This window comes from Chelmon rostratus, chromosome 12 (assembly GCF_017976325.1).
Source record: "Chelmon rostratus isolate fCheRos1 chromosome 12, fCheRos1.pri, whole genome shotgun sequence".
NCBI lineage: Eukaryota > Metazoa > Chordata > Actinopteri > Chaetodontiformes > Chaetodontidae > Chelmon > Chelmon rostratus.
Window position 1 is genome coordinate 14,661,606 of NC_055669.1, and position 13,980 is coordinate 14,675,585.

General features: G+C 42.0%; 2 protein-coding genes across 3 annotated transcripts in view; both read left to right on the forward strand.

Annotated features, from left to right (window-relative positions):
• The window catches only part of LOC121614552 (laminin subunit alpha-3-like), a 54,456-nt gene extending 50,161 nt beyond the window's left edge, over nucleotides 1–4,295 (forward strand). For both annotated transcript variants that reach the window (XM_041948482.1, XM_041948483.1), the window contains 8 exons: nucleotides 47–177; nucleotides 368–548; nucleotides 684–842; nucleotides 942–1,107; nucleotides 1,777–1,931; nucleotides 2,096–2,189; nucleotides 2,275–2,394; nucleotides 2,852–4,295. In XM_041948482.1, coding sequence (XP_041804416.1) covers nucleotides 47–177; nucleotides 368–548; nucleotides 684–842; nucleotides 942–1,107; nucleotides 1,777–1,931; nucleotides 2,096–2,189; nucleotides 2,275–2,394; nucleotides 2,852–2,994 — 1,149 coding nt within the window. In that variant the 3' untranslated portion in view covers nucleotides 2,995–4,295. The remainder of the gene's footprint in view (nucleotides 1–46; nucleotides 178–367; nucleotides 549–683; nucleotides 843–941; nucleotides 1,108–1,776; nucleotides 1,932–2,095; nucleotides 2,190–2,274; nucleotides 2,395–2,851) is intronic.
• Nucleotides 4,296–5,316: 1,021 nt separating this feature from the next.
• Nucleotides 5,317–13,737, forward strand: LOC121614877 (tetratricopeptide repeat protein 39C-like). The gene is made up of 14 exons (XM_041948967.1): nucleotides 5,317–5,693; nucleotides 7,146–7,194; nucleotides 8,691–8,819; nucleotides 9,000–9,114; nucleotides 9,271–9,676; nucleotides 10,098–10,266; nucleotides 10,378–10,471; nucleotides 10,553–10,660; nucleotides 10,755–10,864; nucleotides 10,951–11,074; nucleotides 11,164–11,261; nucleotides 11,439–11,543; nucleotides 11,640–11,678; nucleotides 13,020–13,737. Exons 1-14 carry the CDS (start codon nucleotides 5,548–5,550, stop codon nucleotides 13,107–13,109), a joined length of 1,782 nt encoding a protein of 593 aa, XP_041804901.1. The 5' UTR covers nucleotides 5,317–5,547; the 3' UTR covers nucleotides 13,110–13,737.
• Nucleotides 13,738–13,980: the final 243 nt, after the last annotated feature.

Here is a 13,980-nt window from a genome sequence, read left to right on the forward strand (position 1 = left end):
CTTTGATCCCTGTGCTGAGTGTCTTTATTTGTTTGTGCTGTTTCAGGATGGTGTGAGGCAGGTGATTAATGAGAGTCTATCAGCGTGTGCACTACCAGCCCTGGTTCAACATGCTTACCGTATGGGCCCTGTTAGCAGCCTGAGCTACAGCCTTCCACTACAGGTCCTGCAGCCCAGGTGAGGAACCTGTACTCCCTCGCTGCACAATTTCACAATACAGCATGCACACACATGAAACTTTCAGTGGAGGATTTCTAATTAAAAAAGTGTGCTTGGCTGAGTCCATCATCTCAAGAACAATGCTATGATTATATCAGAGCCAACACACATAAACGCTAAATATGATGTCTTTCCCTATCCTCCACAGGCCCCACTTCTCTCTGGATATCAGGACCCGAGCTCCCGAGGGCCTGCTGTTCTTTGCTGCTACCAGAGGAGGGCGCACTCATCTCGCTTTATACATATCCAAAGGCAGGATCAGACTGTCTGTGGGCAGAGAGAAGGAGATACTCAACCGGGAGAAGTACAATGATGGAAAGTGGCACTCGGTCAGTGGACTCATATCAAACTGATCACATGTATTCAAAAATGTTACCATGGAATCACTCAGTCTACATGATAGAACAAAGCTAAATACTTTATAATTCTTAATTTGCATGGTGACTACTGTATGTTGCTTGTAGGTCATATTCAGTTTGGAGAAAAAGAAGTTTCGATTGGTTGTGGATGGGATCAGAGCCCAGGATGGTCAGCTGACAAATGCTGAACTGATGTCCATGCAGTACTTTGTGTCACCTGTGTACCTGGGCAGTGCTCCTGTGTCCCTTCACAAGGAGTTGAAGGTAAAAAAGAAATACAAACTGGACAAAAACAAAAAGTACTCACTAGCCAATTCGTTATATATATATATTTTTCATATATGTATATTTTTCTACCTTTAGTTGAAGGCCCTTCCAAAGCAAAGTGTGACCGGCTGTATCCGCAATTTTAAAATGAACGGAGCACCGATGTTAAATCCAACCACAAACCATGGTGCTGGCCCCTGCTTCGAGGGACAGACACAGAGAGGGGCTTATTTCTCAGGGGATGGGGCACATGTCATCATCAGTGAGTATAACACCTCTGCATCAGCAGGAACTGCAACCACAGCCACACAATTTGTCCCCTCCTAAACAAGCCAGCGTCACAAAGACAGTGTAGACATATCTGAAAAGAGGGATGTGAGTGATGGCATGTGAATTCAGGCTTATTTTGGTCTGGAGATTTCTTAATTCCCTTGGAACTATCCTGAGCAGGACAACATCTTTAAAAATTAAATTTGATACTTATTGCATTCATTTTAGTGAAAATGGAAATTAGAGTTATGTTGAGGAAAAAAAAAATGTTACAATCAGCTGTCAATACGGAAATTTCCTTGAAAAAAGGAAACACATTTTCAGTATGCTAGTAATGTGCAACCGCACTGGAAGACAAATTTTATGTTTCTGCATGTTCATCTTACCTACTGTCCACTGAATAAGTTGCACACTGGATATTAATGGGGACTGATTAATTAGAGATCACTGTCTCTATTTTCTCTATAATTACTTTCTCATTAGAGGTCTTTCAAGGACACTTTCAGGAAATTAGTCAGTTCCTTCTAAGAAACTATGACACTTATGAGACAGAGTCCTTGATATGTTCATTTCATGGCCGTCTCCTCATTGCTGTGATACACAAGTTATGATATCTGTGACGATGATGACAGCATGATAATATCTGACTTCTGTGTTTCAGATGACTCCTTTGTTGTTGGCCCCAGCTTTGAGCTGCTGTTTAATATTCGTCCACGGAGTCCAACTGGGCTCCTGCTACACGTCGGTAATTCCAGCGGTGCCCAGCATGGACCTGGGATTGGCCACTATCTCACCGTCTACATGCTCAGAGGAGAGGTTAGGCCTGACTCTGTGTCTGTTTAATGAGGCCACATCAGTTTTCCAGCCAGATATCCTGAATCCAAGATTTTAGTTTTCAGAAGAGTTAACCTGAATCTGGATTAGCGTCTTGTCGCCTGTACACGTGATTAAAAAGCATTGTGTTTGGCTCCTATTTACAGGTTGTGGTACAAGTGAACAACGGACAAGGGGACTTCATGGTGTCGGTGGAGCCAAAAGCTTCTTTATGTGATGGAATGTTTCATAAAATTTCAGGTAAAATGCACAAAGTCACGTCATGAATGACAAAATCATTCATGAGAAATCTTTTGCATTAAATCACTGTCCATGTGTCTTCCAGTAATCAAGAGGAAAAATGTTGTGCAACTGCATGTGGACACAATAGACAAATACAAGATTGGACCGCCAACATCCACTATAACTTTGACCAAAGACTCCTTGTATGTGGGTGGCATTCCTGGTGAGTATTAATCTGTTAATCTTAGAGTTAATCTATTTAGTTCAATTTAAATTATTCACACGATTAAAAAATATGATACACCTTTGATAATATGAGGAAAAGGTTATATCACATGTTTAACAAGGTATGCAAGAGTAATCAAACAACTAACAACCAGGCAACTGTCATGAAGGCTTTAGGGCAAGCTCCACACTATGGTGCTCTTAAAATATAACAACTTTAATTACTTTTAAAGCAAAAAAACAACAACATCAACAGCAAAAAAAAGCTGTACGATGCATAATGAAATGATCTAAATGGCAGTAATGCAGGATTTCATTTCATTTCTTTTCATAAACTCTGGAGAAAAGTTTACAAAATGACTTCATGGTAGTTAACATACAGCTAGCAAATAACATCAAACACATTTGTCAAAATAAGCTGCGCCAGTTCACCACCATGTACCTTCCTCCTGCAGCGATGTCACTGCCACAGATGCTCCCTGTCACATCGTCCTTCGTCGGATGCATCCAGGACATGAGGATCAACAGCGACTCGGTCTCTTTCGACAGGTTGCCCGGCGTGTTCGGCCCGGTCAACCTCAAAGAGTGTCCAGGCTGAACGAGCGCATCTTACTGCATCATCATGTAACAATCCTTGGGACCATGTCCACCGCCAACCATGTGCAATCTGTTACCAAGACAGAGAATGTGTGTAAGACTGTGTATACTATGAGGTGTGTGTTTCAGTGTGAGTGTGTGTGTGTGTGTGTGTACGTGTGAGTCTGTGTGTGAAATAGAGGTATGAGCAGCATCTTACAGGTTCATAATATTTGCTGCTCGGTTCTACATTTCTGTATTTATTTTGTGATAAAATCATGTTTCACGGCACCAGTTCACAAATGTATATTCTAACAGATGTTTTACACTCGGATGCATTGGTCCATGCATTTTCTGTCAACATTCAAATGCTGCTGAATATGCTTGTGATTGGTCAGGGCTGCAGTATGAGCAACCCAGCACTTTAAGAAAACAAATGGCGCCTTTTGTGATGGTGCTTTAATGGAGATCAACATTATTAGTTGATTTTGTTGTTTGTTTGTTTGTTGGACTCAAAAGCTTATACTAGAATAATTACGTTTACACCCACGGTGCTCAGTTCAGTGACATTTCAGGGGTCTCCTGGCTATTTGATATTCATATCCACATAACAGCATGTAGGATACTGGATTTTAACTGGTTTAATAGAGATGGAGTCTTCACACATGCAATGAAATCACATGGTTTTTCTCATTTTGTATTACTGTTCTGAATCCATTTTCCATGTTGCATTCCTTTTTCATGCATGAAGACGTTCTGTGTGGCTGTAACACCAGTTACACCAGAAAACAGCATGCACTGAATTTTGTGGAGCATTGTCTAGGAGCTGAAAAACAAGTATAGATTCCATTAGCATAAGACTCACAAGTCTGGTCAGTCATGTTTGGGACCATTTAGCCCACGTTACTATAAAGTTGAAAATAACATGATAAAAATAGAAAATGTATTTGATGTATTTAAATATCCCAGCAAGTGTTTACTTACATGCTTTGTACATTTGTAGAAACATACACGTGATATGAGCAAAAATATGCATGATGATTGGAAATATTTTACATGCATTCCTGTCTTGTGACCACTGATTTGTAAACCATTTTGTAATCGTTTCAATCAATGTTCTTTATAAATACTTCTCAGTGCCATAAGTAGGTCTTGTGATCATGGTGACAACTCACATATTATATGTATCAAGACATGCATTTCGGGATAATCTGGGATTAATTGTTGAATTATGCTCAGCAAAATGTGTATACTTTTTATTGATATCATTCTTCCCACATTTTGGGAGTGATTCAGTTTGAACTAGAATAAATTGAGATGAAATTTGTTCAGTAATCGCAATTCTCAGCAGGATTTTCTTCTTTGTTAACACACACTTTCTGGCCCTGTGTGAATTATAATATTCTTATAATTTGACTGAGAGAGAGGCAGTTATCAATAGGGACACTGCAGTATTATTGCAGGACTATTGGGATTTTTAATTACCCGAGAAGACTTTTACATAGTACAATTACACATCATGTTTTTTTCAAAGCCGGCCGTAATAATTTCTAGAAGCAGTATCTTTAAATTTGACCATCTAAAATTAAAAACAATGATTAATAAGTAAGATATATGTTCATACTCCTGATTTGACATCTTTGACAAAGCATTTAGACCATCATGCAGGGAGATAAGATTTAGCAAAAAAAAAAAAAAAAAACAACCAACAATTGAGCTATTTTAATGCTTTTTTGTACTAATTTACTATTTAAGAACTATTTTTGATTTAGTGAAAAATCTCTGGATCCTGACAAGGAGGAAGATTATAAACTTGCTTGATCCCGGACCCTCCATGGTCAGCTGTTTCCTTGGCTGGGCTCTCCTGCAGAAACAACCACGCCCACTCTGATGCTGCCTTCACGGACTTTGAGAAGTCCGTGAGCGAAAGCGACAAACTTCTGCCGACTTGTGTTGCACCAAGTTCTGTGACACATCAGATTCTGTGACCCAGTTAGGCAATTTAGCTATTTAGCTACACCATATGTATCCAGCTTTGTCGCATTACACTTATTTATTTTTAAAACAACTGTTACCAGAAATGATGCATCGATTGCATTTGGATAGCGTCAGAAATTCTATGAGCTGTAAAGAAAAAAATGCTCTCACAGATACAGACAACAATCTAAACTGCTTACGGGGCATGTAACATGCTGACATTGTTTAGTTTACACTTCCACACCAATTAAAACTCAATTTATTGCTGTGGTGTTTATGTATCATCTGATCTGTTGGATAATTCCGATAGCACAGAAAGGCAGCACATTTCCTGTCTGCGCAGGAACACACGAACCACCGGCCGGGCGGCAGAATACGGAACAGCGACACAACCGCTGGACAGACAGCTAGCATACACACGCATGTTGTTAGCTGTTAGCGACTTCAACCTGTCACTCTTCGTATAAGACTATGACTGCGTTTGCTCCAAAACAACTGCGCCACTGTGCGAGACTATTCCGCCTGTAAGTAAACTAACGACACATACCGCACGCCCCCTCCCTCCTTCACTTTCTCGCCTCCGGTGTCGGGTATCTCAATGGCGGACCCGACGGAACCAGCCCCGGCGAGCGTGGAGGATGAGCAGACTGACCGCATCAACGACGCAGAGCTGGCACTGGAAGGAATCAACATGCTCCTCAACAATGGCTTCAAGGAGAGCGACGAGCTCTTCAGGGCGCACAGGTACGTGAGTGTCTGCTTCAGACACAATAACCCCAGCTGTCTTTCTGCCTGTGTGTGTCTGTTTTGACGTCTGGGAAACATTTTAATGGTGGTTACTTAAGTTTTCTCTACGGGGGAGTTGTTAAATGGAGTGACACGCGCAGCTAATGTTCCCAAACTACTGTGGTCATGACAAGAAGCCTTGAAGACAGTAATTCAACACCTCAAACATCCCTGTCACGCTTTTGTAGTGTAGCACCATATGATCGGGTCACGAGAAGGATGAACGTTGTTTGAGTACCCTGGGCAAACAGGAAGTGTTACTTCTGAAGCTCAGTCCAATGGCTGCGTCTGGATAATAATATGGCTCTTTATGTGCGGTGGCATGCTGCTGCAGGTGTTGTGACCACCATCAGTGTGAATAATCAAATGTTTTCAAAGAAAAAGGACTTAAACGGGTTTGCGCCTGTTACTTTGAGCAGGTTTGTGTTAACTTTGCCATCTAGGGCCCTGCTTGTTCCCTAAAGTCACAACCACATGTCAGATACTGGATGGTTGCAACTTGAACCTGTTCTGGAAAACCCAAGCTGCATTTTTTTTGATGCAATTTAGTGTCCACATGTACAGATTAAACTTGCAAATGATCTAACCTAGCTGTACCCATCTGGCGGGATCGGGACCCCCAGTCTGAGGGCCTGCAAGACAATTAATGAGACAGAAAAGCTGAAATAAACACTTGCACAATGCTAAATAATATTTATTTGGTCACACATAATAAGCATTTTTGTCATTTTTGTGTGTGGGAATTAATTCCTGGTTTGGTTGACCTCATTATAAGCAAACCGTGATTGGTCACAAGTAGACATTGCTTCTTTTTAAGGGGTCACAGGCTAAATAGGTTGGGAACCCCTTCTCTGAACCACATGCTCTGACCACAGTCCACTTGCTGGTTGCAGGATTTTGTACAAATCCTTCAGTCATGCTGTGATGTTATTAAAAGCACTGATTATCTCTTGGAAGGGTTGACTCTGTTGATGCCGCAGAAGGGCAACCCCTATGTGTCCTGACCCCCGGTGAAAGCTTAAATGTCGCCTCTTCCGCTAATTGCATGGAGCACTAGGTGTCATCCTGCTTTGATTGCCTGTGAAAAGATGGAGGGAAATGAAAGACGAAAACATGGCAACTGAGAACGAGCTTGCGACTTGGCCTCAGTGACGCTTTAAATCACCACCAAGGCTATGCGGGAATGTCTGTACCCACTGAATTGACCGCATTCCTATTGAATCAAGTTGGTTTTGTTTGGTGTCACCTTTGTGCCCCACCTTGCTCATGTCTGCACAGTGAATCAACTGAACGCTCGACACATGAAACAGGCTTTTCGCATTTTTGTCACTCCACCCATCTGGATGTGTCGCCTGTTTGCGCAGCAGGCCGCTCACTGACATGTCACCTGCTCTATATCTTCTGTTTCAGGAACCACAGTCCTTTGATGAGTTTCGGAGCCAGTTTTGTTAGTTTTCTGGTGAGTTTTGCGGCACTGTTTTACTTTGTGGTCCAAATGCTGACAAAAATAATTGTAAGTTGTTAAGAGCACCTCTGTCTCATAATGAGGTTCAAGGAATTTCCCTGTCTGGCACAAAGCCACACTTCTTTTTTTTTTCTAGCACAAAAACAAGTGTGATAGTCTAACGTGATGCCCGCGTGAATTAGGACTTGCACTTAGTGGTATTTTTATAATCCAGTTTTCACCTGTTGTGACATTACATCACAGTATAAGTACATTCAAACTGACCAAGAGCAAGATGTTACAAAAAATTGGAAGTGCAGCCCTCCCAGATAAACAACTAATAGCATGTTCAGAGAGTACAGTGCATGTCAAAAGTAAAATAAACACATTCAATGCAGTTAAACCTGAGAGTCCATTCTTAACTGTGGAAACAGGAGTTGACAAATCATAACTCAGGGTCCACTTACTCCCGTGTCCCAGAGCTTTTTAGCATATCACAAGGTCTTTGTCAGCACCATATTTTTGGTACAAATGTTATGTCTTTTAACATAACTATATTGAGTCGCCTCCCGGTGCTGACATGTGGTGCCAGAGGATGTCACCATCTGTCGTACTCTTCACTGTAAGTGTTGAAATCTAGTTGTCATTTAACAAAAACTTGTTTACTCGCTGCTGCCTTAGGCCACGGACCATCGAGCAATGGTTTATGTCTCTTATAGTACATAGTTGTTCTGTGTATTGCACTGCAGTTTATACTTCACGTTGTATGTTTGCTCTTTTTGTATCTTGTGTAGACTGAATGTTTGCTATCATTCCTTCTCTCTCTTTTCGCTGTACTGCACTTTCTCTTAAGAAAACCCTTATAATTAAGAAATAAAACAAATGTTAGTGCAAGCAAAGTAATGGGGATCCCTCATCTCGACGAGTAATTAGTGCAACAGTACTAATAAATATAGACTTTTACAGTGTTTAATTATCGTCAATTCAGAGCTATTATAATTTGATCGATTAAATTAGAGTGTAAATGATGCATTCTAAAACTCAAAGTAAAAGAAGATCAAGTAAAAAGGTAATTAAATTTGCCAGTTAAAAATTCTGCTTCTTTATTGCCTTTAAGTAATGAACAAATAATTGAATTGTAAAGTTTAATTGCAAAATGTATTAAACTTTTTGTTATTTCCTGATATCATTTTCAATCATTAACAATTACTTACAGTTTGCATTTTGTGATCACTTTAATTTAAAGACAGTTCTCTTTAAATCAGGCATTTATTTAATTTTTTTGTGGCCAAGCCGACCCGATTTTGGTTTTGTGCCATTTCATGTTGTCTTTAGCAGTTTGAAAAGGTCGTGACACACTGATCTCAAATTTAGAGCGGGACGCCTACACATTGTTTGTGTGTGTGTGTGTGTGTGTGTGTGTGTGTGTTAAGACCTGTGGATCACCAACATTTATTGTGGAGTAGTTGTGTGTGAAATTAACGGTATTTTTCTGGCTCCCCTTTTTGTAGAACGCCATGATGACGTTTGAAGAGGAGAAAATGCAGATGGCCTTTGAGGACCTGAAAGCTACAGAGAGACTGTGTGAGAGTGAAAACACTGGTGTCATTGAAACCATTAAAAACAAGATCAAAAGGAGCGTGAGTAATGTCTTCAACGCTTAATTTGATTGAATGGAATTTAATGATGTGCGTGTATAACATGTAGAACAAATGGAATTTGCCTGAAAGGGGATATATGAGCATGATGTCCAGGTTCGTTAGCCTGCCGACACGTCTGTTTCTCACATCAGTCTAAGTGTGAGGAGTTTGTGTGGGCAGATGGACTCTCAGAGGTCGGGGGTGGCTGCAGTGGACCGGCTCCAGAGGCAGATCATCATTGCAGACTGCCAGGTTTACCTTGCAGTGCTGTCTTTCATCAAACAAGAGCTGTCATGTAAGGGAGACGTTAGCACTTGTTGATTCACTATAATACTGCTCATTTGTTGGTGTGAAATGAAAAATAATGATCTCCAGTCTGAGGATTATTATTTCCAGATGCCTTTTCCAACGATGTCATGTTTCACTAAGCTCGACTTCAATCTCCTGACAGCGTACATCAAAGGAGGCTGGATCCTCCGTAAAGCCTGGAAGATGTACAACAAATGTTACAGCGACATCACACACCTGCAGGAGGGCAGCAGAAGACGAGCGTCTGAACAGCAAGCAATGCCGCCTCCGTCCCTGTCGTCCTCCTCCGACCTGTCCCACCACAGCCGCTCCTCCTCGCCCGGGCCGAGCCCGTCCCAGAGACTGGGCGGCGTCAGCCTGGAGGCTCTGGATCGGCTCAAAGGTTCGGTCAGCTTCGGTTACGGCCTCTTCCACCTCTGCATCTCGATGGTGCCGCCGCACCTACTGAAGATCGTCAACCTGCTGGGCTTCCCCGGAGACCGCCTTCAAGGCCTGTCAGCGCTCACGTACGCCAGCGAGAGTAAGGACATGAAGGCCCCCTTAGCTACGTGAGTACGTGAGTGAGTACGTTTGTGTATCTGCATTCTGGCTAAACTGAAACATGATCTGAATCAGTCCAAGCAAAATGACAACGTTGTGGAAGAATAATTTGTAGAGCAAAGAAAAGATAGTGAATTAAGTGTCTCGTGGTGGCTATCATGAATCATGCCATGAGAGTTACTGTTCTAAAATTACTAGGATATTCGTCACAAACTTATTATAAAGTGATTAATTGCTTTTTCAGCCATGTGGAACCAACCAAATATTAAACAAATTAAAAAATCAGTAAAATACACAACATGAAAATTAGTTAAAAAATTATTACAAATTGTTCTAATTGTGTAGCAGATGGTGTCATCTTTATAATTGGAAAAATATTTTGCTGCACAGCACATCCCTCTTATTACAGTCTGTGTGCCTCCCTTACAGTTTGGCCCTCTTGTGGTACCACACAGTAGTGCAGCCCTTCTTTGCTCTGGACGGCACAGACACACAGGCTGGCCTGCTGGAAGCCAAATCCATTCTTCAACAAAGGGAGGCTATCTATCCCAACTCCTCCCTCTTCATGTTTTTCAAAGGCAGAGTTCAGCGCCTTGAGGTAAATACATGTTAAGAAAAGACTTCATTATCTATGTGGCCTATTCCCCTGAAGTAGGAAGCTCAATATTGTCTCAGCCTGTAACTCACACCACAAAGTTCCCCTTTCTAGTGCCAGATCAGTAGTGCCCTGACGTCCTTCCGCGATGCCTTAGAACTGGCCTCTGACCAGAGGGAGATTCAGCACGTGTGTTTATATGAAATAGGTACTATTTTCCCTCTCAGATTTCAACCCCCCTTGCTCAGCGCTAGTCGGCATCATAATTTCTGATTGTTGAACGTTTTAGGTTGGTGCAGCATGATCGAGCTGAACTACAGAGAAGCCTACAGAGCTTTTGAGCGGCTGAAGACTGAGTCTCGCTGGTCCCAGTGCTACTACGCCTATTTAACTGGAGGTGGTTACAGTATAAATGGATAAAGCTTTAAAGGGATTGGATGTGAGTTTGCTATTGGCTCCTAATCCAGGTTATATGTTGTTCTGTTGTGTAGTATGCCAAGGAGCCACAGGTGACCTGGAGGGAGCCGTCTCTGTGTTCAAGGATGTTCAAAGACTTTTCAAACGCAAGAATAATCAGATAGAGCTGTTCTCCATGAAGAGGGTGAGTATGGATCCATCTGATTTTCACTTGCAAAATTTTGGTATAAAATACAGTAAAAATCAGCATGTATGCACACATTTTATCAGGCTGAGAAGCTAAGGAGCACCAGCCTATCCAAAGAACTCTGCATCCTGTCTGTGATCGAGATTCTTTATCTCTGGAAAGCTCTGCCCAACTGCTCCGCTGCCAAGTTGCAGACAATGACACAAGGTACTCAGATTTCAAATGCTTAAATCAAGCCAGCTACACTTTTCTGTGTTGTTTTGCAGCCTTGCATGTAACATTTTTCTTTTTTTTAGTCCTGCAAGGGGTCGACGATGCCTCGTGTGCAGGCCTGAAAAACCTGCTTCTAGGTGCCATCAACAAATGTCTTCATAATACCAAAGATGCCATTCAGGTACTCCCATGTCTAATTAATACAATGTATAGGGCTTGGAAATATGAGGCACTGCAAGATACACGGCACTCAACCGTAGCTGTAGGATTGATAACCAGCATACTCATCACACAGAAGTCAATAGTGCGCCGATAAGAGCTCTGATTTTTTTCTCCCATTTTTAAAAAAAATTTGCAGTATTTCCATCTGGCTGCGAGGGATGAGGTGGGTCGTCTGAGCAACTCTTATGTGCAGCCCTACTCCTGCTACGAACTGGGCTGTGTGCTGCTGAACGCCCCAGAGGCAAGTTTTTTGTTAGTGTGTGATAGAGAGACTCCGTTGTCTGAGATGGTGGAGAAGTCACATAGTATGAATATTTTATTCTGTCTTTTTTTCCAGTCTGTAGGGAAAGGCAGGATGCTAATGCTTCAGGCTAAGGTACAGTAGCTTTCTTTATTGCATGGCTTCTTTGCTCAGTGTTCTCTAAAGATTTATACTTTCTACTGGTTTTTATTTGCTGATTGACTGTATAAACCTTAAGTAATTGGTTGCAAATTCTATAACTCGTTCTCTTATAACAGTTTTATTATTGGTTTGCCCCTGACAAAACTGGCAAAGATCTCTGAGATAAAAACATTGCCTTATTATATTTATTTACAGTAATTAGTAGCGTTTGGATTTTACATCATTTCCGCCTCCAAGAGTTCTTTGGATGTACACTGTCCGACAGATCAATACACTCACTGCCTGATCGGATGATAGCATACCCAGTAAAGGAGCAGCAAGCCCGCTGCTTGGTTTTCCTTGAAGTCAGTGACCTGAGTACATTGAGTCGGCTCAGCACTGAGCTGGAGAGAGGGTTGATGGCATCACACCAGCTGCAAAAATAGCAGCCATCGAAGTGTGAGAGCTACGGATGTAGACTGTGTTTGTGTGGTCTGAAAAACTGCCTCCATGCTCAAAGAGAAGCTTGTTTTCCCTGCTCAGCCGCCAGATCATGAGGCACTGACCAAGATAAGAACACTCCACCTTAACAAGGGGTGACGCTCATCTGCAGGGACAAGCACAGGAGACATTCACCTTCAACAACAATGAGTGGCTGGCAGAAGCTATGACAGGTTCCCGTCACTGTGTCTACATTAAGTGGTCTGTGATTGAGATGTTCTGCCTCATACTGGCCCCTGCTGGTTTAGGTAAGGTGTATTTGCATTGTCTAACCTCAGCATGAAGTCATGACACAGCAAAGCAGGCCACGCGTCATCCACACTGAGCTGACTGAGCCGAGTACCCTGCTCCAGAATATGAGAGGCGTCTGAACACCTTTTTAATAGCAAAAAAAAAAGTGACACCCCGTTCCAGGTGTGGTTACATGCCTGGTTACACCCTGCTCTAAGTACGACAAACACTACCTGCATTGCTGAGGTGCACTGGGTGCAGCCCCACCCACCTGACTGTGCACTGAAGACGTCAGGTGCAGCAGCATTGACTTTGTTAGCGGATGGACGTCTGACATTGACGGAGCACAGATCCCACGCTCTCTGCTGCTGCTGTAACGGCCAATTCTGCACGCCTGAGCAGATGCAGCAGTGTCTGACAGGAGCACGGCGGGAGCTGGGCAGCGGGCTCTCGGCTTCTGTTGTGGGTATACTGCTACGTGATTGGGCAGCGAGTGCATCGATAGGTCTGAGAGTGCTGAGGCAAGGCTTGTTAGAGGGTAGAGAGCGAGCAAATTGAACCTTTATTTTATTCAGAGTTTTGTCTTTTTCATGGTTTATGCAGGAGGACTATGCCGGCTATGACTTTGAGAACAGGCTCCATGTTCGTATTCATTCAGCTTTCGCCTCGATGAGGGCTGAAGCCCAGCCTTGACATTTTATCCGCACGTCAGAAAGAACTGGAAAAGCAACAACCATTTTAGGCGCTAATGTTTGTTTTGTTCTTAATTTATTTATTTTCATTTTCCTATTCTGAGCCAATGCATCATTTTAAAATGTGTGCAACATACATTGTAAATGTTTTCTGGGAGGACAGAAACAAGAGGGGTTTTACTTTCACAATAAATTTTGGTTTTATTGTTTACATGGTTAATTTCAAAACAAGATGCCAGTTAATTCAGATGGAAATAACAGCCAGGTCAAGTAGAGTAATGGCACGTATTAATTGACAAAGCAATTAAAAAGGCAGTTTCAGCCTTTGTCTTTGAGAAGCCAATATTCTTAACATCTCTCCGTTGGTTGTTGACTTTTGACATTCATGCTGTAAAGGCTTCACTCATCCATTGGCATGAGTACTAAATGATGTATCTTTTCCAGCGTAGTCCCTTTTTTAAGCAGAATTGTTTCTAGCAGTGTAAATATGTCTTGCACACAAGTTTTAATAAATGTGCCAACATCATGTTGTGCCACTGTTGAGTGGCTTATGCGCACAATACTACTACTGGCTGTAAACTGGTTCTCCTTTATATTTGTTTTAAGATAATAAAATGAATATTGTGAAAGAGAATAATGTCTTCTCCACTGCACTTGATTAGCTATCATATTGGAGTGGGACACCAAGGTGTACATGATAAATACATATACTGTATCATGCAACAACAAATTATCTAACAGGTGACTAATAACACAACTGATGTTCCAACCATTTAAAACACAGCAGGGAATATTGACTGCATTGGTTTTCCCCTTAATCAATCCAATGGCATGGACAAAATATTAGAACCACCTCACTCCCACCGAAATAC